Here is a 22,882-nt window from a genome sequence, read left to right on the forward strand (position 1 = left end):
CTACCCAGCCTGCAGGGCGGGCTCACTGAGCGAGGGCCTCTTCTCCCCACTGGCATCTGCAGCTGAGGGAAACAACAGCACAAAGATGCCACCAGGGCTGCTGCAGGGAGCCCTCCAGCCCAGCTGCCATCCCCACAGCCCCCAGGAGCAGGAGGGCTCCATTCAGTGCTCCATTCAGTGCTTCCTCACCTTTGTGCTGCTCTGGAGGCTCAGTTTTCTTTGGGGGCCGTGGTAGCAGGAGCCCAAGGCCATCTGACATTGTGTAGGAAAGGAGAGCCTTTTTACCTGGTGAGGGGAGAGACATGCAGTGCTCTGGTGGCAAAAGAGGGGGGACAGCACTGCTGCTCCCCTCCAATCATTTGAGGTTACCCAGAGCACAAGGAAGGATGGCTGAGCAAGGACTTGACAGTGAAACAATTCGGGGGTGACATGTCCCACCCAGGCTTTGGGGCAAAAATGGGAGATTTTTCATTTTAAATTTTTTTTTTTTTAATACAGGCTCATTAGGAGGTTTGTCCTCAAATTTCTTGGGACACTCTTTAGTAATTCAGCTTATGCATTTCTCAGCTGCCAAGCTGAAGCATTCTGAACCACATCCGTGGATGATTGAGAAAACAAACTGGAAAAAGAATTTTTCTACAAAAAGAAAGGTGTGCCAGGCTTTGTGCCTGCCTGAGGACAGTGCCACAGTGATGATGGCAGATGGGTCCCTGCCTGCCACCACCCAGCCCTGCTCAAACCAGGTCTGCACATCCCTCAAAATAAAAGAGGAGGAGGTTTTTCTGCATTTACAGGTGTTTTTCCTCAGCAGTTTCAGTGCTTTTTAAAAGGCAACAAAAGCAATTTTAAATTTTTTTTAATGACAGCTCAAAAGCAATTTTTTAACCTGAAAGTAAAATTTTAACGTAAAGGTTAAAAGTTAAAGTAAAACTTTAACCTAAAGGTTTTTACCTAAAGGTTAGAAGAGCAAGACCCTTAAAGAAAGGTCATTGTTGGAAGCATAAAGTGCAGAAAAGTGTCTTGGGAGCTGGTGTGAGCATCAGCACAGTCAGACACAGCAGCTATTTTGGGTCACACATCTTGTCCCCCACGTGCCAGGCAAGCTGAGGGGTTTTTCCTGCCTGGCTGGTGTTAAAAATAAATGTTCCTGTTTTTTCTGACCCCATGTCTCACTCATCCCTGTGAGATGCAGCAAGGAGAGGTGGCTTGGGGAGTGTAGTCCCTGTGGGATTAATGTCCATCCTGGAGAGATCAGGGTCTTTTCTGTGTGTCCAGAGCAGCTCCCAGTGCAGTCACTCTCTGTGGCTGTGGTTAAACACGGGCTCTGCTGCTTGGCACTGCCCCAAGCCTTGCAGCAGTTTGCACTGATTTAAACACAGAATAATTTGTGGTGGAAGGGGCCTTTCAAGGCCATCCAGTGCAGCCCCCAACACCTTCCACTAAGCTCAAGTCGTTCAGAGCCCCATCCAACCTGATCCTGAATATTCCCAGGGATGGGGCTGCCTCAGCTTCTCTGGGCAACCTAAACCAGTGTTTTACCACCCTCTAGTGTTAAAAACAACTCCCTATCTCTGATCTGAATCGGTTTGAATGTCACCCTCTCTGCTCCCTGAAGATCCTGGCAAACACTGGATAACTCCACTCTAACACAAGGTTTCTGCCTTATCACCAGCTTGGAATACATCTGTGATAGATGAGGTTTTTCTGGAGGTTTTTTTTTTGTGACTTTTGCATTAAAACAACGACTTTTGAGAAGGTCCTGGAAGACCTCTGTAACAAGGTGGAGACCCAAGCTGAAGAGTGGATGTTTTCCATGGGAATGGCCAAGGGGTGAGGTGGTTGGAGCTATGGACATGGCCTGGCACTCCTGGGGCACAGGGCTGTGTCACCTCAGCCCTGCTGGGGAGCAGGAGCTCCAGCACCTGCCTGGAGCCATCCAAATCCTCGAACTCTGCTGCTTTTTAGCCAGAACTTGACAGTGATAAATGACAGGGGAGCAGAGCAGCAGCTTGCTGACGCCCACTCATCCGTCAAAGCAAGATTAGTATGTGCCTATTTTGGTTTCCCTTTTAATCAAAAATCAATTAGACAATTTCCAAATGAATATTCAAGCCAAGGAGAGGGCTGTCAGGCAGCCTGACAGCGCTCAGCATCACTTTGTGTTTTCCAGTTTAGAGTTATTCAGTGTATCAAAACTAAACAAGGGGTTGAGGGAGAAAAAACATCTCTTTCCCTGGAGATGTCACCTCAAAGCCTGATGGAGCTTATTCTCCACTCCAGCTATTCCAAGCACCCTCCATGGAATGCCTGGTGTTTGGCTGCACAGTTGTTCTCCTTTTCCTGCTCCCATTTGACTTGCAGCCCAAAAGATTGGGGGTTTTTATTTCTGTTGCAGGGGGTGTGCCTGACTATTTTTAACTTGGCTATTGAAATAAATAGGAATTATGCAACAGCTCTTTGCATAGGAAGTCTCTGTGCTCACTTCCCTATTCACCAAAGAAAATTTCTAAAATCCCACTGGACAGTTTTGACTGATTTTGACAGGGAAAAAAAAAAAATTCCATTCCATTTTCCCAGCAGGCCTGCACCACATACACCCTCAAAGCTGTGTGAAGGAGGGGGTCAACCTAAAAGATGTCAGGTCTGGGTGTTTCTGCACTGGAAGAACCAACCTGGAGCATGATGTGTAGTAGAGGCAATGGCCTCTAGCTTCTTGGGACCAGGGTTCTTGGCTGCTTTGGAGGGGCTTTTTGCTGGTGAAGAGGCTGGAACCCTGCCCTCCTTGCGGCCACGGGAGCTCCTGCCTCCCTTGGGCTCCTGAGAGCTCTTCTCCTGTTGGACCGTGGAGCTCCTGCCTCCCTTGGGCTCCTGAGAGCTCTTCTCCTGTTGGACCGTGGAGCCCCTGCCTCCCTTGGGCTCCTGAGAGCTCTTCTCCTGTTGGACTGTGGAGCTCCTGACCCCCTTGGGCTCCTGAGAGCTCCTGTCCTGCTGCTGGCCCCGGGAGCTCCTGCCTCCCTTGGGGTCCTGAGAGCTCCTGTCCCCCTCAGGGAGCTCAAAGCTCTCCTCCTCCTCCTCAGGAATCCCAAAGCTGCTGAGCTCCTGGTAGGCCTGAAAGGTCCTCATCACCTTCCAGGTGCAGAACCTGTGTGAGAAACAGCGGGGACAGCACAGCTCCAAGGGGACAATTCCAGCTGAGGTAGAATCTCATCTGCATTTCAAGCTCACCGCTGCTCACCCATTCCATGCCCAGAATTCCTCCCTGGGAGCATCCCTGATCCTTCTCCATGCCCAGAACTCCACCCTGGGAACCTCCCTGATCCCTCTCCATGCCCAGAATTCCTCCTTGGGAGCATCCCTGATCCTTCTCCATGCCCAGAACTCCTCCCTGAAAACATTCCTGATCCCTCTCCATGACCAAAACTCCACCCTGGGAACGTCCCTGATCCCTCTCCATGCCCAAAACTCCACCTTGGGAACGTCCCTGATCCCACTCCAAGCCCAAAACTCCACCTTGGGAATGTTCCTGATCCCTCTCCATGCCCAAAACTCTACCTTGAGAACCTCCCTGATCCCTCTCCATGCCCAGAATTCCTCCCTGAGAGCATCCCTGATCCTTCTCCATGCCCAGAACTCCTCCCTGGTCCCTTTCCATGCCCAGAACACCTCCTTGGGAGCACCCCATGTCCCTCTTCATGCCCAGAACTCCTCCCTGGGAACCTCCCTGATGGCAGAGGAACAAGTGGCTGGAGATAAAGGGTGGCATGCCCAGAGCCTCCTCCACCTTGGCAGAGAGGGGATGGAGAGGTACCTTCTCCAGAAGTACATCAGGATGGGGAAGAGGGTGACCTTGGCGTTGTGGTAGATGGCGCGGGTGAGCGGCCCCTTGGAGGATGAACGCCGGATGAAATCCCTCTCTTTCTCAGAGATGTTCACCTGGGCACAGAGCAGAGCAAAGCACTTTGCAGCACTCCTGATGTGATTGATTCAAAAGATGGATATTGATCTAGTGCCGATATCCAGCTTTGACGGACAAAGACTCTCTAACAGTTTAGAGTTAGAAAGAGTGTGTTTATTGTGGGATAGCTCCCAAATACACACTGTGATTCACAGTGATTACAGAGTCCTTTCATCTATACAAGTATTGAATACCCAAAATACAAATGCATATTCATAACTTTGGTACATTCCATTCCCAATATGGATATTGATCTAGTGCCGATATCCAACTGTGATGGACACTAAAAGTTTAGAGTTAGAAAGTGTGTGTTTATTGTGGGATAGCTCCCAAATACACACTGTGATTCACAGTGATTACAGAGTCCTTTCATCTATACAAGTATTGAATATCTAAAATACAAATGCATATTCATAACTTTGGTATATCCTAGTCCCTGCTTCATATGGTTATTAGTTCAAAAGCCATTAAACATGCACAGTTTGTTCCTTGAAATGGGCTGGTGGTCCCTTTCATGGGGAGGGGTCCCAAAATGAGGAAGTAAATGAAGTCTTCCTCATTCTGACCTTTCTACCTTCTCAATGCAAATATGACAAATGAACCCTTGGTAGAACTCCCATTCCCCATCTTGAGGCCACAATTGTCTTATGTTCCCAAAAGCTATTTATCAGTCTCTATATTCTTCATTACAAACCCAGCTAACCAAACATAGTGTTGACAAGCAATCAGTTATTAGTTAACTACTCACTCTTAACTTCATCAAGGCTTACCCATTTATTTTGATTAACTCAAATAAAGCTTATCTCTAACTAAAACCTCAGCTCCTATAAAATCCCGGACTTCTTTAAAGTTTATGTCTCAGATGGGGCCAGGTTTCTCTGCCTGACCCCACCTCAGCAGTCTCTAAGCACAGACCCAAATTCCATCCTGGCTGCTTGCCCCAGGCACAAGGGCAGGATCCCACCTGGATTTCTGTGGGAAGGGGAGATGGCAGAGCTGCTGGGGTGGGTGCAGTGGGAGGGGATGGTGGTGACAGTGGCCTCTGAGGAGTGAAAGGACTGGATTGGTGGTGTGCAGCACCATCCTGGCACCCCAGGCCTGGCATTTCTCCAGCAGTTAATGCTGGAGAATCTTCCCCATCTTTCCCATCCTTATCCACATTCTTATTCTCAATTTATCAGGGCCTGCTGGGGGGCTGCTTCCCACCCCTCCCAGCCCATGTGGAAGCCCCAAGCTCCAGAGCACACCCCAAACCCCCCCCAGCAGATCCAAACCCTGTTCCTCTTTCCCCACCACTGTTCCCAGCCTTGAGCAATGAGCAGCCTTCCTGGGCAGGTCCTGGGGTCTCACCCTCAGCTTGGGGGGGATCTCAGAGTCCAGGAAAAGTTTGCTGATGACCTCAAGTTTCTTTTTGAGAAAGGAACCGTAGTTTTCTGACTCCATGTTCTGGGGTTCTGCATCTTCCATGGCATCAGCCAGCCTGGAAAACCTGCAAAGGCACATGGGGTCTTGCTCTGAGACAAGTGCTGCTTAACTGCTAGGCTAGACACTCCTGTTCTTGCTTAATTTGGTGTGGGAAGTGCATTTGTAGAAAATTCTTAAATTCCTTTGGCCTTGCAAATAAGACTAAGGACTTTAGAGAAATAGAACTATGAAAGATGCATTGCAGTGGGACCCATGAGGAGTAATTTTAGGTGATTGGCTTTAAGGCATTTACAGCATGGTGTGGCTAAAGCTGATAGGCCAAGAAATGCTTATAGTGTATTGTAATTAAGAAATAATTGGCTTCTGATTGTAATAGATTGAATTATCTGCCTACAAGCAGATAATGAGTGAGGATGAAAGGGAAAAAATCTGTTTCCCCCATATACAAAATTCTCTTGATCGAAATAGGGTTTCTTGTGTTTAGTAGATTACTTTTCTAACTGCATTTCCTGCCTCCTCTCAAATCTGTGTGTAAACTTTCTGTTCAGGCCAGCTCCCTGTTACCCAGATGTGTATTGTCTTCACTTCACTTGAGACTGAAAATGGAATAAAAGTTTTTTAAATGCCTCTCAGTTGCCCCATCTCTGGGTCAGAAAAGGGCTTAATCTGACAATTTGGTATTTGCTTGGCCAGGAAAAGCAATCCTCAACCCTCAATCCTCAAAGCAATCCCCTGGAGCAGTGACACAGGAGGAATGGAAAGCCACCTCCCTCTTCTGCCACCCTCATGGTCACAGATTCACTTCTTGGGAAAAGAGGAGGACTAAAAGCTGGGGATTTGCCTGTTCTGGGGGTATTGGCTGCAGGTTTTGTGCCCATTGGCGATGGATTGGGCTTAGAGGTTTGTTGGGAACGTGGACAAAGTCAAGGGGGAAATGCCACCACACCTGGGACATCCAGAATGGTGTTGCCAAATGCTGAATTGCTTGAGACTACCGAAGCAAAAGGAGTTCAAACAGGAACCCTGAGCCAGGGGATGACTGCAGGCTGAAATGGGGGCTTTGGAGGTCTCCATCAGAGATGGGTTTGGGCCATAGTCAAGGCAGGCTGGTGCCAAGGCCAAGTTGGGTGGAGCTCTGAGCAACCTTGTCCAGTGGGACACATCCCTGCCCAAGGCAGGGAGCTGGAATGAGATGACCTTTAAGCTCCCTTCCAACCCAAACCATTCTGGGATTCTGTACCACCAGGTGCCCAAGCACCTAGAAGGAGGTGGAGGAAGAACTTACTTGTCCATCTCCAGGTAAAAGCGGAGGTCATCCACGAGGAAGTTGACGATGATGATCTGTTTGTCCAAAATGCGGCGTTTGATCAGCGTCACCTTCTGCTGCTGCCCCTTGCCCTTGTCCTTCTCCTTGCGGGGGCTCTTGGCAGGACTTTTGCTCTTCTTCTCCTTGACAGGCAAGTCTGAGGCAGGGGAAGAGATGCTGTGTGCTGCTGGCCAGCACTGGGCTTGCTCCTTCACCTCACCTGGGCTTCCCTTAGCTGCATGCAATTTCCTGGGGCCTTTCTACCCCTGTGAGCTACACCTTCCCCTCTGGCTTGGTGATCTCCTTCTTCCCTCCTCCCCTTTGCACACACAGAGTGCTTATGTTCACTGTTTCCACAGGGAATGGCCTGTTGCTAAAGCCTGCTGGTCTGTCTAGCTGTTGGCCCTGGCCCTCACAGAGCCTACAAGCAGATAATGAGTGAGGATGAAAGGGAAAAAATCTGTTTCCCCCATATACAAAATTCTCTTGATCGAAATAGGGTTTCTTGTGTTTAGTAGATTACTTTTCTAACTGCTTTTCCTGCCTCCTCTCAAACCTGTGTGTAAACTTTCTGTTCAGGCCAGCTCCCTGTTACCCAGAAAACAATTTCCTTTTGTTTGTTTTTCTGGCCTGTCTCACCTTAGTTCCATTTACTGTTTCCTGTTTTGGGGTTTTTTTTTGATTTTTTAGGCAGGGATGCAAACTTGTATAAGCAACATTGTTTGAGAGAGATACAACAGCATAGCAGGGCACTAAGTGATGGCGGTGGGAGGTAAGGGACAGGTTTTCTCCATTTTCTTCTCTATCTAAACCCAGGGGAGGGAGGAGCAGGGGTGGCAGGACACACTGGACATACTTTCCCTCTTGTTTCTTCGCTCCTGACGGAGAAACTCCTGAAATTCTGCACGGCGTGTTTGATTCTTCATGTCCCTCTTGAACTTGCAGAAGCTCCTGACAAGCTCCCGGATGGCATCCCAGGCCCATGTCTGTGGGGACACAACACAGGTGGCATCAGTGTCAGTGCCAGTGTTACCATCACATTTTCTGTAAAAATACCCTTTGCCCAGGATTTCTTCTCCTGGGAAGCTGAGAAGCCTCGGAGAAAAAGGAAAACAATAATTATCTGATTTGCTTCTCCTGTGTTTTGCTGCTTTGGAATGTGGTTTGGAGATTGTTTACCAACTGGTCATTGTTTGATTGCTTTCATGTGAATTGTTTTAACTTAATGGCCAATCACAGCCAGCTGTGTCAAGGCTCTGGAGAGAGTCAAGAGTTTTTCATGAGTACCTTGTTAAGCCTTCTGTCTGTATCCTTTCTGTATTCTTTAGTATAATATATAATATAATATAATATAATATAATATAATATAATATAATATAATATAATATAATATAATATAATATAATATAATATAATATAATATAATATAATATAATATAATATAATATAATATATATTACATTATATATAATATAACACATTATATATAACATAACATATTACATTATATATAATATAATATTACATATTATATTATATATAATATTACATTACATTATATATTATATATTACATTATATTACATTATATTACATTATATATAATATAACCTATTACATTATATATAATATAACCTATTACATTATATATAATATAATATTACATTACATTATATATTATATATTACATTATATTACATTATATTACATTATATATAATATAACCTATTACATTATATATAATATAATATTACATATTATATTATATTATATTATATTAATAAATTAGCCTTCTAAGAACATGGAGTAAGATTCATCTTTCCTTACTGCCAGAGGGGCCCCTGAAAATACCACAAGCACTGGGGCTGAGCCCTCCTGTTGGGACCCACCCCTGTGAGCTGGAGCAGCCTTGGCAGTGGGATTTGTGTCCCAGCCATCATCTCTGCTTTCCAGCATTTCTCAGTTTCCCTGCTGGCCACGGGGGATGGTGTGAATCCCTCAGCCAGTCCTGAGCCTGCAGGAGGGAGCTGTAGAAATGTGCCCCCTGTTGATGGAGTGACAAAACTATGCTTTGTCTCCTTAAAAAGGAAAAAAGCCCAGAAGTTTCTTTCCTCAGTGAAAAAGGCACCTCATGGGACCTGGGGAACTTCACCTCAAATTTAAGGATAGCTAATTAGACAGAAGCCAAAAAGTCCTGCCTGAGCAATTCACTAGAAAAAGAAGAGAACAAAGAAACTAATGGCTTTTGTGGGGTGTTTTACCAGGGGCAAGGACCTCTTGCACCTGGCTCGGTTTTTCTCTGTAAAAAGTTTTGTTCTTTTGCCTTTTATTAAAACCTTTTTGTTTCCAACACTACCACAGAAGCCATCCTGCTGATTTTATGCCTCCTAAGGTAGCTGAGCTATCTTGGGTGTGAAATAGATCTCCAAGAGCTCAATGAGACCTGGCTCAAGGAGACCCCTATTTCAGGGAGCCTTTCCCTGCTGCCTTTCTGCAGCTCTCCAAGTCTGAGCCCCTCACCCCATTTATGTGGCATCCCTTGTCTCACAGCACCTCCCCTCTGCCTTGCCTGGCAAACACCCTCACACAGGGTCTTTCCTCACCATCCTCTGTGTCTTGAGGTCCCCTGTCCCTTCCTGCACAAGCCGAGGACGCCTAGACCTGGGCTTTCTGTTCCAGGGCAACAAATCCTGCTGCTGCTCCTGCTCCTCTTCCTTCCTCTTCTGCTTCTGTTTTTTCTGCTTCTCTGTCTTTTTCTCCTTCTCTGTTTTTTTCTCCTTCCCTGTCTTTTTCTGCTTCTCTGTCTTTTTCTCCTTCCCTGTCTTTTTCTGCTTCTCCGTCTGTTTCTGCTTCTTCTTCTTCTGATAGTAGGGTCCTTCCTCCTCTTCCTCATCCTCATCCTCCTCATCCTCCTCGTCGTCCTCATACTCCTCACCCTCCTCCTCCAGCCTGCCAGGTGGGAGAGCAGAGAGAGCATCAAGGGCAGCCAGGGGCATGAGGAGGGCACTGGTTTGATGGAACAGGGGCTAAGGTGTGGAGCAGCTGATAGGAGATGGCCCTGGGGTTGGGGTCTCACTGGATTTCTGGTCCTGGAGGAGGTTGGACAATGGTAGAGGGCACTAGATACCCTCCCCTGCACTCTCTTCTTGCACATGGGAGTGTCTGTCCTGCTTATCTGCAGTGTTTCCTCCTCCAGTCCAGCAGCCTGCAGGCCCAGAAGTGATTTGGTAGGTTTGGGGTGAGGGTCTGGATGGAATATCAATGCTGATGGACCATAAATAAATTCATTTATAGCAGTTGCTGTCTGGCCCCTTGGGGTGGGATGGATGTTGGGCAGGGTGCATTTGCATAACTGGGCTGAAGAAACCAGCTCAGCTCAGGTGCTCACCATCATTTTTCCATTTGCTTTATATCCCAGTGCAAGGACTCATGGCTGGAGTATTCCCAGGAGGTGAGATGTGAGTCCACAGTGTGGTTTTAAGTGATTTTTCTGGGAATCTAAGCACTGCTCAGGTGGCATTCTGGGGGTTGATTGAGGATGAAGTGCACAAGATTTGCAGAAGGTGTGAAGAGTGAATCTGGGGTGGTGGGGGTGTTAATTTTTCTCCTTTGTCTGGAAATTCTGCAGTTTAAACCCACAGGCCACCCTACATCTGAGAGGTCCAAATGAGCAAACAGGGAGAAGTGGCATTACAGGGGAGCAGTGGGAAACACCTGAAGGAGGGTAAGGAGCAAAGCTGTGTGGTGAGAGGTGCCAGACCTGCGTTTTCTAGCTGCCCTCTTCCTTGCAGCAGCAGCAGCATTCTCTCGAGCAATCCTCTCAGATGCAACAGCTGTGGGGACAGAAACAGGGCTGGCCTCTTCCCAGGTGACAGCCAGAGGTGACAGCAGACAGCTGGACCCTGGAGCCTCCACGTGGTGTCTCTGTGGTGACTCTGGCCCAGGAGACACTGAGGGAGCTCTTCACTACTGGGATACTGGGACACACAGGGCAGATGATGGACTTTGGACCTGGCTAGCTTAAGAGATTTGATAACAGGATGCCTTGGCAAGAGCAAACAGAACTTTGAGGATTAAATCAAGACTGCAGGAAGATTCAATCAGACAGGTTTACTGGAAAAAGAAAATTACATCAGACTTCTGCAAGCAAGAGATGTTTAAAATGTATAAGTTTGTTTATGTGATCTTTAACCCAGTCATTGTAGTAAAACATTATAAGCCTTCCTAAAACAGTCTAGAAGCATTTGTAGTCCACAATAAAATTGGATTCTTTGACCACCTCACAGTCTCTCCATCTCTCACATCATCGCCAATACTTCACCTCTCATGGTTTGACCTCCTCAGCATCTGCTTCAGAGAAATCCCCCAGTGCCACCCTCCCTGGCTGGGTTAATGCCCCAGAGCACAGCCTGTGGTGGCTGGAGAGGCCTTTCCTTGTGGGGGAGCTCCCCAAGGGTGCTGGATGTCTGGAAGCCCACCTGGCCTCTTGCCTGGACTCACCGAGTGCTGCACTCATGAGCTGCAGGAGCTCCTCTTCCTTGCTGGGGCAGCTCACAGCCAGCTCATCTGCTATCATCCTCTGGAATTCTGCATCAGAGAGAGGAGAGGGGACAGAGCCCATGTCCATTACCTCTGGTTACTACAACACTTCAGCACTGGCTCTGAGGACTGGGTTTTGTCACCTTCCTTGTCCCCTTGTGTGTCCTGCTCCATGATCTACCCATGACACTGCATTTCTTGGGTAAAACTGAGGGCACACAAGCTACAGGGGTGCTACAGGTGACTGCTGTCACCTTCAGTGCAGCACAGAAAATTGGTGTCATTCCCAAAGGATTGCATGACAGAACAAAGCTGAGGGGTTGCACCAGTGCCACCAGCATGGGCAGTCCCACCATCCTCAGGAGGCCAAAATGTGGAAACTGAGGTGACAGGAGCTAGTGCTGGCTTTGGGCTTCAGCCACTTTGCTGCAGCCTTCATTTGATCTGGTGATCCAGGACAATGCAGGGATGTGGCATTTGGTGCCCCTGGTACTGGAAGGAGGGAATCTGGCCCTTGTCTAAAATCCCAGTGGGCAGTTTTGACTGATTTTGACAGGAAAAAAAGCTGCCAAAGCTTTCATTACAAATGAAGGCTCCCAGACCCACTGTACCAACCCACCCCATGATGTCCATCACCTGTTTAGGGCTACCACCAGAGTATAAACCATGTTTTACTGGCTTCAGCCAACATGAGCCCCACCAGGGATGGAGAGCCCCCTCTTACCAGCACTGCCCAGGAGCAGCTCCATCTCTGCCTGGATGGAGCCCCCTTTCTGCAGGTCCCGAGCAGCAAGCAATTGCCAGTGCTTGGAGGAGACCCCCTCCAAGCTCCTCGTGCCATGCAAGGCCTGGCCCAGCTGCAGGGCCTGGTTCATCCTCTGGGACAGGTGGAAATGTCCCCACCTGCCAGCAGCATGGCCTGGCACCTTGGCCACGGGGACATCCATGCCTGGAGCCTGCAGTGAGAACAGGGCAGGGTGATGGCACAGAGCACCTTCCCCATCTCCAGCACTGGGCCCAGGATGCCTCAGGTTTGAGCTTTTATGTTTTTCAGATTCTGTGCTGCTTTAGTGTGTGGGTCTGGGTGCCATATGAGGGGATGGTGAGCTCTGTGCACAGAGCAGGGAGACAAAACAATTCCTGCTCCAGCTGGGCACCAAGGACAAATGATCCAAATCTCAGGCCCAGGAGCACAAACAACGTGGAATGAAGAGAGAAAAACAAGAAGGATGGGACTGCATAACCTAAAGCTATAATTGGACAATTAATTCCAGTATGGAAATGGAGCAGAACCTATAAAAGGGAGAAACCCCATGACCTGTTGTCCATTTTGTGACCATTTTGGTTCATCTTGGGTGCAGCCCTGGCTGGGCTCTTGTGCTGCCCAAGGTGGATCCATTGAGGCCTTTAATCAATCCCTGCTTTATTCTTTAGCTCTGTCCAGCCTCTGTTCTAGGTCAGCCTTCACAAGGCATCACCCACATGTTTTACTGCACCTCAGACTCCAGACCTGCCTGCTTTAGACCTCTGCTTGAGCTTTAAGCAGTCTGGAAGGAACCTGTGAGAGCACAAAGCTCAGCTCAAGCTGGCTGGGATGTACAGGCAGCCAGAGGTAGGCCAGACACGGCCTTGCAGCTTTCCTGAAGGGCTCAACATCCCCTCAGGAGTGCTGGAAACAGCCCTGAAGGTGTCCCCAGCAGCCTGGCAGCCTCGTGTGCTGTTTTTGTCACCAGCTGGTGCCCTGGGAGTGCCTCCCTCATTCCCCCAACCCTCCTGCAGGTTTTACCTCTCCCCAAAGACAAACAGTTTGCACAGCTCACCGAGCCCAAGGGGTAGAGTGGCTGATTCCTGGCTGGGAGCTGAGAGCAGACACCAAAAATAACCCTGCTAAGCTGCCAGCAGCTCCCCTGACAGCGGAGCAGCAGCGCCGGGAGGAGTTTGGCTCAGGGGATGGTGCCCACAGAGAGCAGGGCCCGACCCTGCTGAAGTGCTAATTGCACTCCCAGAGCAGCTCTGGCCTCACAGGGGAGATTTCCTCCACAAGAGGTGCTTAAAAAACCTGGGCAGCTAATTAGCTTCCCACTAAGAGCAGTTGGGAGCTGCCAGCTGACTTTGCTGACTTTTCCAAAATGCTCAGCTCTCCCTGGCTGAGGCTCTGGGAGCCAGGTCTTTGAGGACACCAAGCCCTGACAGCCTCTCCTAGACATTCCCAGGATCAGCTGCTGATTTTACATTTCATTTTGGGAAAGCAGTTGGTTTGAAGAACACCATCTGCAGTGAGAAGAACTGCCTGCACAGGTTGTGCAGGTACCAGGGCAGGTGGGATGCTCAGGGGGTTCTGCCTGCAAGGAGGTTTCTGGGGGTAATGCTGGAATTTGGGGAGGTTTTATGGGATTTCTGATGCCAGGAGGAATAATAGTCTGGGAAGAGGGCTTGTGTGACTCTGATTTCGTATATCATCCTTTTTGGTGGAAAAAAAGAAGTGGAAAATTTGAGGGTGGTTGAGTCATAGGCTAAGAGGCTGCATGGCCTTTTCCCCCCTGTGCTGACCAGGCACTGGTGCTGGGGCAGCCTTATCCCATGTGTGTCATGCACATGACTCACATAAATAGCAGTAATAATTACACATTAATAGTGTGGGCAAGGAAAAAAGGGCAGATAAATTCCCAGAAGTGCTGGGCCCACCCATGCCTACACTAAAAGCCTGTAAATACATTACTCCCAGCTTTTAGGCAGGGTCACAGCTTGTCCCAGGGGAGCTTTCACAGGTTGTGCCTACAGTGCTGCCAGCTGAACAGGATGCTGTGCTGGAAGAGCTGAGGATCACTGTTCCAGGCAGCTGGAGCAGGGTAGGATCTGCTGTGTCACCCTGTGGCAGCACTGGCTGGGGATATTGTGGGATGCCAGACCACTGCGGCTAATGCTGGGCTTCTCCTCCCTCTGTCCCTCACTCCCTCTCCACTGGAGCCTGCACACCCCCAAGGATGCCCCTGTGCATCCCCCTTACCATAAACTGGAGGAATGTCCTGTCATCAGCAGCCAGAAATTCCTCATAGAGGCCACAGAGCACCTGAGGAGGAGCAAAGGGGGATTGTCCTCAGGCAGGGTGACAGTGCTGGTGCCACGGGTGGCTCACACCTTGCTGACATGCCCAGGACAGGCCTGCACATCCAGCTTGGTTCATGGGGCTGCCCAGAAGGGCTGGGACGCTAAATGGGTTTTACTGGGGTTGTGCTGGAACCATGATGGGTGCAAAAGGATGGTCCTGGAATGTGCACCTAGCCAGGGTCACCAGAGATGTTCAATGACTGCCCAGCAAATCTGTGAGGATGCTCCTCTCCTGGCCCACTGCAAGGTGACTGCAGGTTCTTCCCTTCCTAATCCCTTTTCCTCTTCCTTTTCCAAATGCTTCACTTCCTAAACATCCCCAGAGCCCTCACACCACCACAGGGGTGCCAATGCCAGCTGTACCTCCCAGCCTGACTGCAGCCAGCATCCCTGTGTACCTTGCAAATCTCCTTCTGGGCTCTGAATATCCAGGGGGAGAATTCTCCATATATCAGACGGTTCCACAAACTCACGAGGGTCCTGGTCTCCAAGGGCAGCTTCTCAATGCTGCTGTCCTCCAGGTAGGTCTTGCAGATCTTCTCCCCAATCTGATGGCGCAGGAAGAAGCTGTTTTCTCTGCTGGAGTCCAGCACCACGGGCAGAAACTCCTCCAGGTCGTGCCACAGGTCCAGGAGAAGAGTCTCCATGGGCCGGTTCTGGTGCTGCAGGAAATCTCTGAAGGGTCTTCCAGCACAGGCCTCGGCACTCAGGGCCCAGGGAAGGAAATCCAAGGTCTTGATTGGCTTTTTCAGGGATGGCAGCCGGGCAAGGGATGCAGAGGGAAGCAGGTCAGGGGGGATTTTCTCCTTACAGAGGTTTTGTAGATCCTGCACTGCACTGGACTGAGGTCTGCCAGGAAATGTTGCTCCTCCTCTGCCTCCAAAGGTAGGATGCTGGGACTGCTGGGGGGGAATGGACCCCACAGCATCCTTATCCAGACTCAATTCCTCCCTGCTCCCAGCTGGCCCTGGCTGCTTCTCTGCATTCACCTGAAAAGTGGCCATTTTCAATTCTTGGCTGTCTCTCCCCTCCTTGACCAGAGCCCAGACCTCTGCTTTGGCCTTCTGGCTGCAGTAGGGCCCTGGCACACCCTGGCTCCTTTTGATGTGCATGGTGGGGAGGAGCTCTGCAAGGCCTGGGGGCTGCCAGCCAGCCTGTGATAAACGTTCCTGATATTCCTGCAGCAAAGGCCAGCACAATTCCTCTTCCTCCATTCCCATCTTGCAGTGCACGAAGAATTTAGGGAGCCAGTAACTCTGAATCATGCAAAGGACCTGTTCCTGCATCTTGCTTAGGATCTCCCTCCTGGTGCTGATGGACTGGATGTGCCTGGCTTTTGGAAGGGATCCTGAGATGGATGCAGGGAATTATGACAGGGAGATGGCTCTGTGCAGGCTGTTCCCCAGGGAGGGGATGGCATCCCATCCCCCTGGGAGCAGCCAGGAAAGATCCCCTCTCTGGAAGGGCAGTGCTCATCCCAACTCCCATGACTCTTACCCATGATGGTGGTGCAGAAGGTGAGGATGCTGGAGCCTTCACGCAGGTGAGTGGCTCTCAGCCTGTGCTCCAGGGACAAGAACAGCTCCCTCTGACTCCCATCCGACTCATCCAGACCCAGGAGCCTCTCAGTGATGAGCCAGAAGTCGATCAGTTCTTCCCCTACAGATCAGACAAGGGATGGGAGTTGGGAGGTGTGATGGTGTTCACAGGGGTCTGAGGATGAGGGAGGAGACGAGGATCTGACTCCATGTTTCAGAAGGCTTGATTTATTATTTGTGATATATATTATATTAAAACTATACTAAAAGAATAAAAAAAAATCATCAGAAAGCTAGCTAAAAATAGAAAAAAACCCCAAAAACTTGTGGCTCAGACAAAAAGTCTGAGCCAGGTGACTGTGATTGGCCATTAATTAAAAACAACTACATGAGACCAATCAGAAATCCACCTGTTGCATTCCACAGCAACAAATAATCAATGTTTACATTTTGTCCCTAAAACCTCTCAGCTTCTCAAGAAGAAAAATCTTAAGGAAAAGATTTTTCATAAAAAACATCTGTAACAGGGAGGAGTGCCTGGAAGCCCCGAGGGTGGATGAAGCCAAACCGAGGGAACAGAGTGGAGCAAAGCCACGGTTGTGCATCTCCCTCCCATCTCTGCTGCTGGCTCACCTTCCAAAGCTTTTCCGGGCATCTTACCCATGCCCCCAGCTCTGTGCCAGCCTCCTGGCAGGCAGGTGGCCCTGGCTGGCAGGGAGGGGGCTGTGGAGCATCCCGTGCCCACCTGCAGTTCCTCGGAGGAAGGCGCAGAGGTGCTGCATGCCCTGGCTCCCGCTGATGCACCTCTCCAGCAGCCACTGGTCAGCACCGTGCCAGTTCAGCAGCTCTGCTGTGGGACACACAGCACAGAGGGCATCAGGGCTTGCCTGCCAGATCCCAAGGAAACTCTCCAGCTCCCACCCTGGAAGAGGCTGCTCTAGGGAGACCAGCAAATCACCCTGAGCTGGGAGTTTTGGGCAGGCTGTGGGATGCACACGGGGTGTTTGCAAGGATAACTCGCTCCTGTCTGGGACAGCATGCCCTGCTCTTGTGCCTCTCTTCCTTGCAAATGCTCATCTTTTCTGTCCTGAGTTTGGGATTTGCCCTCAATTTCCTCCAACTTCGAGTTTCAACCCGACTGGAGAAGCAGCAGCAATGTACTTAGGAAAAGCCTCGGTGAGTTGCTTATTTTTCTGAAATGAGAATCAGTATTCCTGCTGCCACAGCTTTCTTTCCAGTGGCAATTGACACACAGGCTGAGTAAATACCTGGCTGGACCGAGAAGACTCATTTTAGGGGCAAAGTGAGCAAAATCCCGAGCTGTTGGCAGTAAGAGAGATCATAGCCTGTCCTCCCAAAGCATCCCTGCCCAGCAGCAAACCCAAACCATCGGCATTCCCGTGCCCCACGATGCTCCCCAGCCCCGCTCCACCCCTGGACCCCTCAGTAAACCTTGCTGGGCAGGTACTTTTATAACAGCGTGCTGGGGTAAACCCCTGCACATCCCTAAAAATGGGACGTGCAACGCCTTCCTAAGCGGGAGCAGAGGCACGACCCAGTGGGCAGGCACTGGCAGTGCCAGCCCCGCAGCGAGAGGAGCAGCCGATCCGATTTCCTCCGTGCCGCGATGACTCACCTGCTTCCCCCGAGCGAATGAAAGCCAGCAGCTTCTGGCAGAGGACGAGGTGCAGGCACAGGCTGGATTTGCAGAAGTGAGGCAGACGGTGCTTTTCCAACCAAGCCAGCAAAGCCGCGGGGCTGGCATCCTGCGGTGCCCAAGGAGAGGATTAGCTGCGAGCAAGGAGCAGGATCCTGCTGGGCTTTTAGGGTGAGTAACAGGTCCCTGCTACGGGGGAGGAGGTGGGGAAGGAGCCCTGTTGTTTTATGGCGATGGTGGTGCTGAGGCACAAGGGGGATACTCCAGTTACAGCCGCTGCCCGTGCCCAAAACGAGCTCCTGCAGGGCTTCCTTCCTCTTCCTCACCCGCCTTCCCAGAGCCCAGGCATGGCAGCTCCCCGGGGGCTTCCAGAGGAGCGGGGATTCCTGTTTGCTTTGGGATCTGAGCGCTGCAAGGGCTGTGGGGAACGGGCACGAGTGGGGTGGGAGGGCTGAGCCAGCCCGGTGACCAGCAGGGCTTGGCTCCTGTTGAATTCAGGAGGGATCTAGGACAAGGGGATGATGTTTGTGTCCCTCTGTGCCGCCACACATGCTCTCGGTGTTTATGGATAGACCCCATAAACTGCAGCAGGACTTTAAATGGATCGTGCTCCGCCCAGGGCTTAACAGCGAAACGACGGCCGGGGTTGAAATGATCGCTCACAGCTGCACGAACAGAGAGCGGCCCTGGCAGTGCCAAACCGGCTCCTTCCCTCCCCTGCCCTGTGCCCTTCCTCCCGCTCCTCCCTTCTAACAAGTTCTCACCAGGTGGCTCGGCAGTTCTGGCCACAGGCACCACCGGCCCATGCCACTGATGTAAAGGGGTGTCTGCCCAAAAATCTGCATTAAAACACAAAGGGAGAGCTGAAAGAGATGGAGGGTGGCAGAGGAGCACAGAGCCCAGCTGTTCTAGTTAGTTCCCACTACAAAGAAGGGCATCAAATTCCCCTTTATCTCCAAGCTGAGATCCTCAGGTTTCCCTCATTTTCCAGCCTGAACGTGGTGAACTCCCAGTTTTCCTGCAGCCTCTAATGCCACACAAAGTTCACCTGAGGAGAGCTCTGAAAGGCTTCAGGTTTGATGGTGCAGAGTGGACTTACAGGAAGGCTCAGAAAGATGTTGAAAAAGTCAACAAAAACATCATCTTGCAGCAGCAGCCCCATGTCCGTGGAGGCTATGGATGCTACAGGGGGAGAAGAGAAAGTTACCTGGGCTTTGTGGCAAGCTGTGAGCCAGAGGAGGAGTTCTGGGGGGGAATCAGCTTTGGGAGATGTGTGGTACAAGCTTGTCCTGTGCTCATGCAGGGGGAGGATTTGGAGCTGGGACAGTCTGTGAAATGTGATTTGGGATGTGTGGCAGAGGCTCTTTGGGAAGCACCAGGTTCAGGAGCATGCAGGAGCTGGGGAGTTTGAATGGCAGCCTCCCAAACAGCAAAGGTTCACAGAGGCTGGGCACAAATGTGGTGGCATCCATAGGGCAGGAGAAGGGAAGTGGCTGCAGGGCACAAGCTGTGCTCCTCTGCCCCACCCAGACACTGGGAATAACACAGCTTATTCACCCAGGACTCAGTGCAAGTGTCAGTGGCCAACACCTCCCACCACCCTGTGAAGTTTTATTCATTTCTGGAAGATCTGGATGCAGGAAGGTGTGCTGGCATCAGCCTGCTGGTGGCTGGGTGCCCCTGGAAATGCCCTCTTCCACCAAGGCACAGCTGTGCTGCAGGGAAGACCTATATTTCAAAACTTAATCCTGCTTTTTTTCCCCCCTTTTTTCACCTTTTGGGGTGTGTTTAGAGGGGCTGAAGCCCCCAGCAAAGGGGAACTCACCAGCAGTCATCATGATGGTGCAGTGTTCTGGTGCTGCGTTCCGAAGTGCCACCCTGATTGTGACACACTTGTTTGGGTGACTCCTGGGGGGCTGCAGGGCTCTCAGCAGCTCCCTCCAGGCCTGCTTATCCTGCAGAGGAGAGCACTGAGAGAGGATCTGAGCAGTGCCTGTATGTGCCTGGAGAGGGGATGTGCAGAGGGTGGAAGCCAGGCTGCTCTCGGTGCTGCCGTGCAATGGGATGAGCAGAGATTGGAACAGAGGAATTCCCACCTGGACATGAGGAAAAGCTTCTTCACTGTGATGGTAACTGAGCACTGGAACAGGTTGCTCTGAGAGGTTGTGGAGCCTCCCTTAGGGGAGATATTTGAGAACCATCTGGGCACAATCCTCAGTACTGGGCTCAGGGGACCCTGCTTGAGCTGAGGTGTTGGACTCAGGTGGTCCCTTGTGACCTTACCCATCCTGTGATGCTGTGAAATGTCACTTTTTAAATCACCAGCCCTGCAGGCACACTTGGGCAGTCCTGAAATGAAACCCTATTGGATTTGTTGGGAAACTGCTCCAACAAAGGCAGGAATGATGCATTTTATTCCATGTTTTTAGAAGGTTAATTTATTACTTTATGATACTATATTATATTAAAGAATACTATACTAAACTAAAGAATACAGAAAAGATACTGAATGCTGAACAGATAATAATGAAAATTCGTGACTCTTTCTAGAGTTTTGACACAGCTTGTCCCTGACTGGCTAATGAGTTAAAACAACTTACACTGGAGACTAATGAAATAATCACTTGTGGGTAAACAATTTTCAAACACATTCTACACACGAGCACAACACAGGAGAAGCAAATGAAATAAGAAATTTCTTTGTTTTGAAGCTTCTTAGCTTCTCAAGAGCAAAATCTTAAACAAAAGAACTTTTTTCAGAGAACGTAAATGCCACAAAACCTTTCCCCTCTCCCCGCTGGGGTAAATTTCTTGCCTTCAGAGCAGGTTCCTGGTGGCACCTCAGCGCTGGGTGTGGTCACTGTCAGTTCATCTGCTCAGCTTGGGATGGGAATTTCACAGGAGACCCCTCTGTGTCTGCCCCAAACAGACCAACATTTCTTATCTGCTGTCTTTCTTCACCAGATCTGGGGCTGAGACCCACCCTTGGAGACCCTGCAGCTGGAAGAGGAGGAGGAGGAGGAAAAGAAGGAGCCCCGTCCTGCAGCAGGAGTGAGCTGTTCCCCTGGCAGGAGGAAGGAATCTGCTCCCCAGGTGGGTGTTTGATCCTGCATCTGGTCTCTGTGCCAGACCTGGGGGCAGGACAGTGTCCCACAGTGTCCCCAGCAGCGGGGCCACCTCACGAGGTGGCGCTGTCAAACCAGGAATGCAGAGCCGTCCCCAGCAGCAGCAGCAGGGCTCTGCATCTCAGACAGAGCCAGGGACAGCTCCGAGCTGACACTGGGGCTGGTCACTCTGCCAAAACCCAAAGTGAGGTGGGGAAGGGGCAGCTGTGAGCCACAGAACAGCTGCTCGTCCCAGGGGTGCCAGGCAGAGCTGTGGGAAGGAGTTACGGAACACCCTGGGGAGGAGCAGCTCCCATCACGGATCCGTCAAGATTTCTGCAGCTGAGCCCTAGAGATGAGAGGGGGAGATAGGAATGGACTGGAGTGGTGGCTGTCTCACACCTAAAAGACTCAAAAATCCTCACAGAAAAGTCAAAACTTAAAAAAAATAACACATTTTTCCAATTGGCAACTGAGCAGATGCCCAGTAGGATCCTCAGAGTCTGGGGTGGCTCCTTGGGTGCTCATCCAGCTCTGGACTGGCCTCAGTGGGACTGTGAGGGCTTCTGCCAGGAAAGAAAATAAGGTTGTGAGCAGGAATTGGCCAACATGGTCACTGTGGGAGGACACAGGGCCATTTCCATGGAGTTTCTCCCCAAGAGGAGACCTCAGGAGGTCTGGCAGGATGGAGCTCTCCTCTCCTGGCTTCCCAGGTTTTTCCAGGGCACATGGTGTCCTCACAAGAGGAGCTCACGTGAGCTGGATGCTATTTAGGAAAAAAAACAAAAAAAAAACCAACAAAAAAAGTTTGGAAAAAAAGAAGTGGACACAGGAGCAGAGCCCAGATTTAGAAGGAGTAGCTGGACTCCATAAAAAGCTAAGGGCAGGGTTGCAAACATCAAACATGTCAGGAGGGCTTTGCTGCCCCTCTGGCCCAGCCCAAATCACCCACCCTGACGTGGGGAGCAGCCCTGGGGTGATGAGGGGCAGAGCCTCCTGTTACCAGAGGGGATGGGCTGGGGTTTTTCTCCTTGCCCAACAGCAGCTGGCACTGCTCCCCAGCGTGGCAAAGTCCAAGGCTGCCCAAACACAATGTCAGCCTCAGTGCCTGGGGTCACTGGGCACTCACAGCCCCCCCAGCAGCCCAGCCTGGCCCTTCTGGCGCCATCAGGAGGCTGGGGGGTGTTTCCCACACACCCCAAACACCTCAGCATTGCTCTGGCTCTGAGTGATGGTCTGCAGAGCCAGAAATCTGGGGAGCTCCAGCCTGAGTGCACAAACCTGCTCTCCCCCTTAGCATAAGTATTAAATATCAGTATATAAGTATGTCCTCACCACAAGCTTTTGGGGGCAATTTTGGAATTCCCCCCCCCCTGTACAGCCTCATGCTTTTTTCATATAAATAGTTTATAGGACATTAGGCCCACAGCACCTTAAAAGTGGAATTTCCCAAGGCTGAGGAATTCCAGCTCAGCCTCAAATATGAATTTTTTTCTTGAACACACTACAATGATTTTTCACATGTGATTTCCATGCTCAGTCTCCTGAGTACATGAGATCTGTTTGCTCGGCAAGCACCCCACTGGTGTTTCCTTGGGGAGTATTTTTGAATCTGTTGCCATCTGTCTGTGGTTTCCTTGCTTGGGACTGTCCCTTACAGCTGACAGCCCCTGTGGCAGGCTCTGCCTTCACTTGTCTGCCCTCCAGCTGAAGCAGAACCACTGGTGTAACCTTACCCCAGCCTCTGGGGCTGTTGACTTCAGCAGCCTGGGTTAAATATGTGTTGTGGCAGGACAGGGACCTAATTCAGCCATGAGGGAGGGACATGGGCAGCAGCACTTTGCTGTTATAATTAATAATTTGTAATTTTTATAATTAATATTGTTAAAATTTTTTTTGTTGTATAATTTACAATGTCAGGCCCAGATTCACCACTTCATCCACTCAGGCAGCAGTTTTGAGAATTTCTGCCCTCTCCCTTATGGAGATGTGAGTTGTGTTAGGCTGAGATTAACGTTCCAGCCACAGCCAACACAGCCCCAACCTGGCTGGGAGTGCTTTTAAAGGGTATGAACTGAAAATGAGGGGGGGAAATCCCAACAAAAACAACCCTGACCAATTTCCAGCAGCGAGGAAAGGCATGTGCTGAGCTCTCCCTGGGCTATTCTCCACCCTTGTACAGAACGAACTGAGCCAGGCAATTCCTGGGTCTCAAATCCCGCCTGCCCCTGACGTTCTCATCTTCCAGCTT

At 50.3% G+C, this 22,882-nt stretch overlaps 2 protein-coding genes across 2 annotated transcripts in view; one reads left to right on the forward strand and one right to left on the reverse strand.

The window, feature by feature from the left end:
- Positions 1-19,365, reverse strand: RGSL1 (regulator of G protein signaling like 1). Its single transcript, XM_036387373.1, has 19 exons — positions 19,353-19,365; positions 18,627-18,709; positions 18,292-18,366; positions 17,507-17,636; positions 16,616-16,720; positions 15,830-15,991; positions 14,731-15,680; positions 14,232-14,294; positions 11,949-12,180; positions 11,186-11,272; positions 10,446-10,518; positions 9,536-9,634; positions 9,289-9,355; positions 7,543-7,672; positions 6,666-6,843; positions 5,306-5,444; positions 3,809-3,933; positions 2,673-3,142; positions 1-62 (listed from the first exon to the last, which is right to left on the reverse strand). The coding sequence occupies exons 1-19, from the start codon at positions 19,363-19,365 to the stop codon at positions 1-3; spliced, it is 3,243 nt and encodes a 1,080-aa protein (XP_036243266.1).
- Positions 17,582-22,882, forward strand: part of GLUL (glutamate-ammonia ligase) — a 17,523-nt gene continuing 12,222 nt past the window's right edge. The window contains exons 1-2 of the mRNA XM_036387713.2: positions 17,582-17,698; positions 20,492-20,620. The gene's annotated coding sequence lies outside the window, so the exon portion shown is untranslated. The remainder of the gene's footprint in view (positions 17,699-20,491; positions 20,621-22,882) is intronic.

Source organism: Molothrus ater, chromosome 9 (assembly GCF_012460135.2).
Source record: "Molothrus ater isolate BHLD 08-10-18 breed brown headed cowbird chromosome 9, BPBGC_Mater_1.1, whole genome shotgun sequence".
NCBI classification, from domain to species: domain Eukaryota; kingdom Metazoa; phylum Chordata; class Aves; order Passeriformes; family Icteridae; genus Molothrus; species Molothrus ater.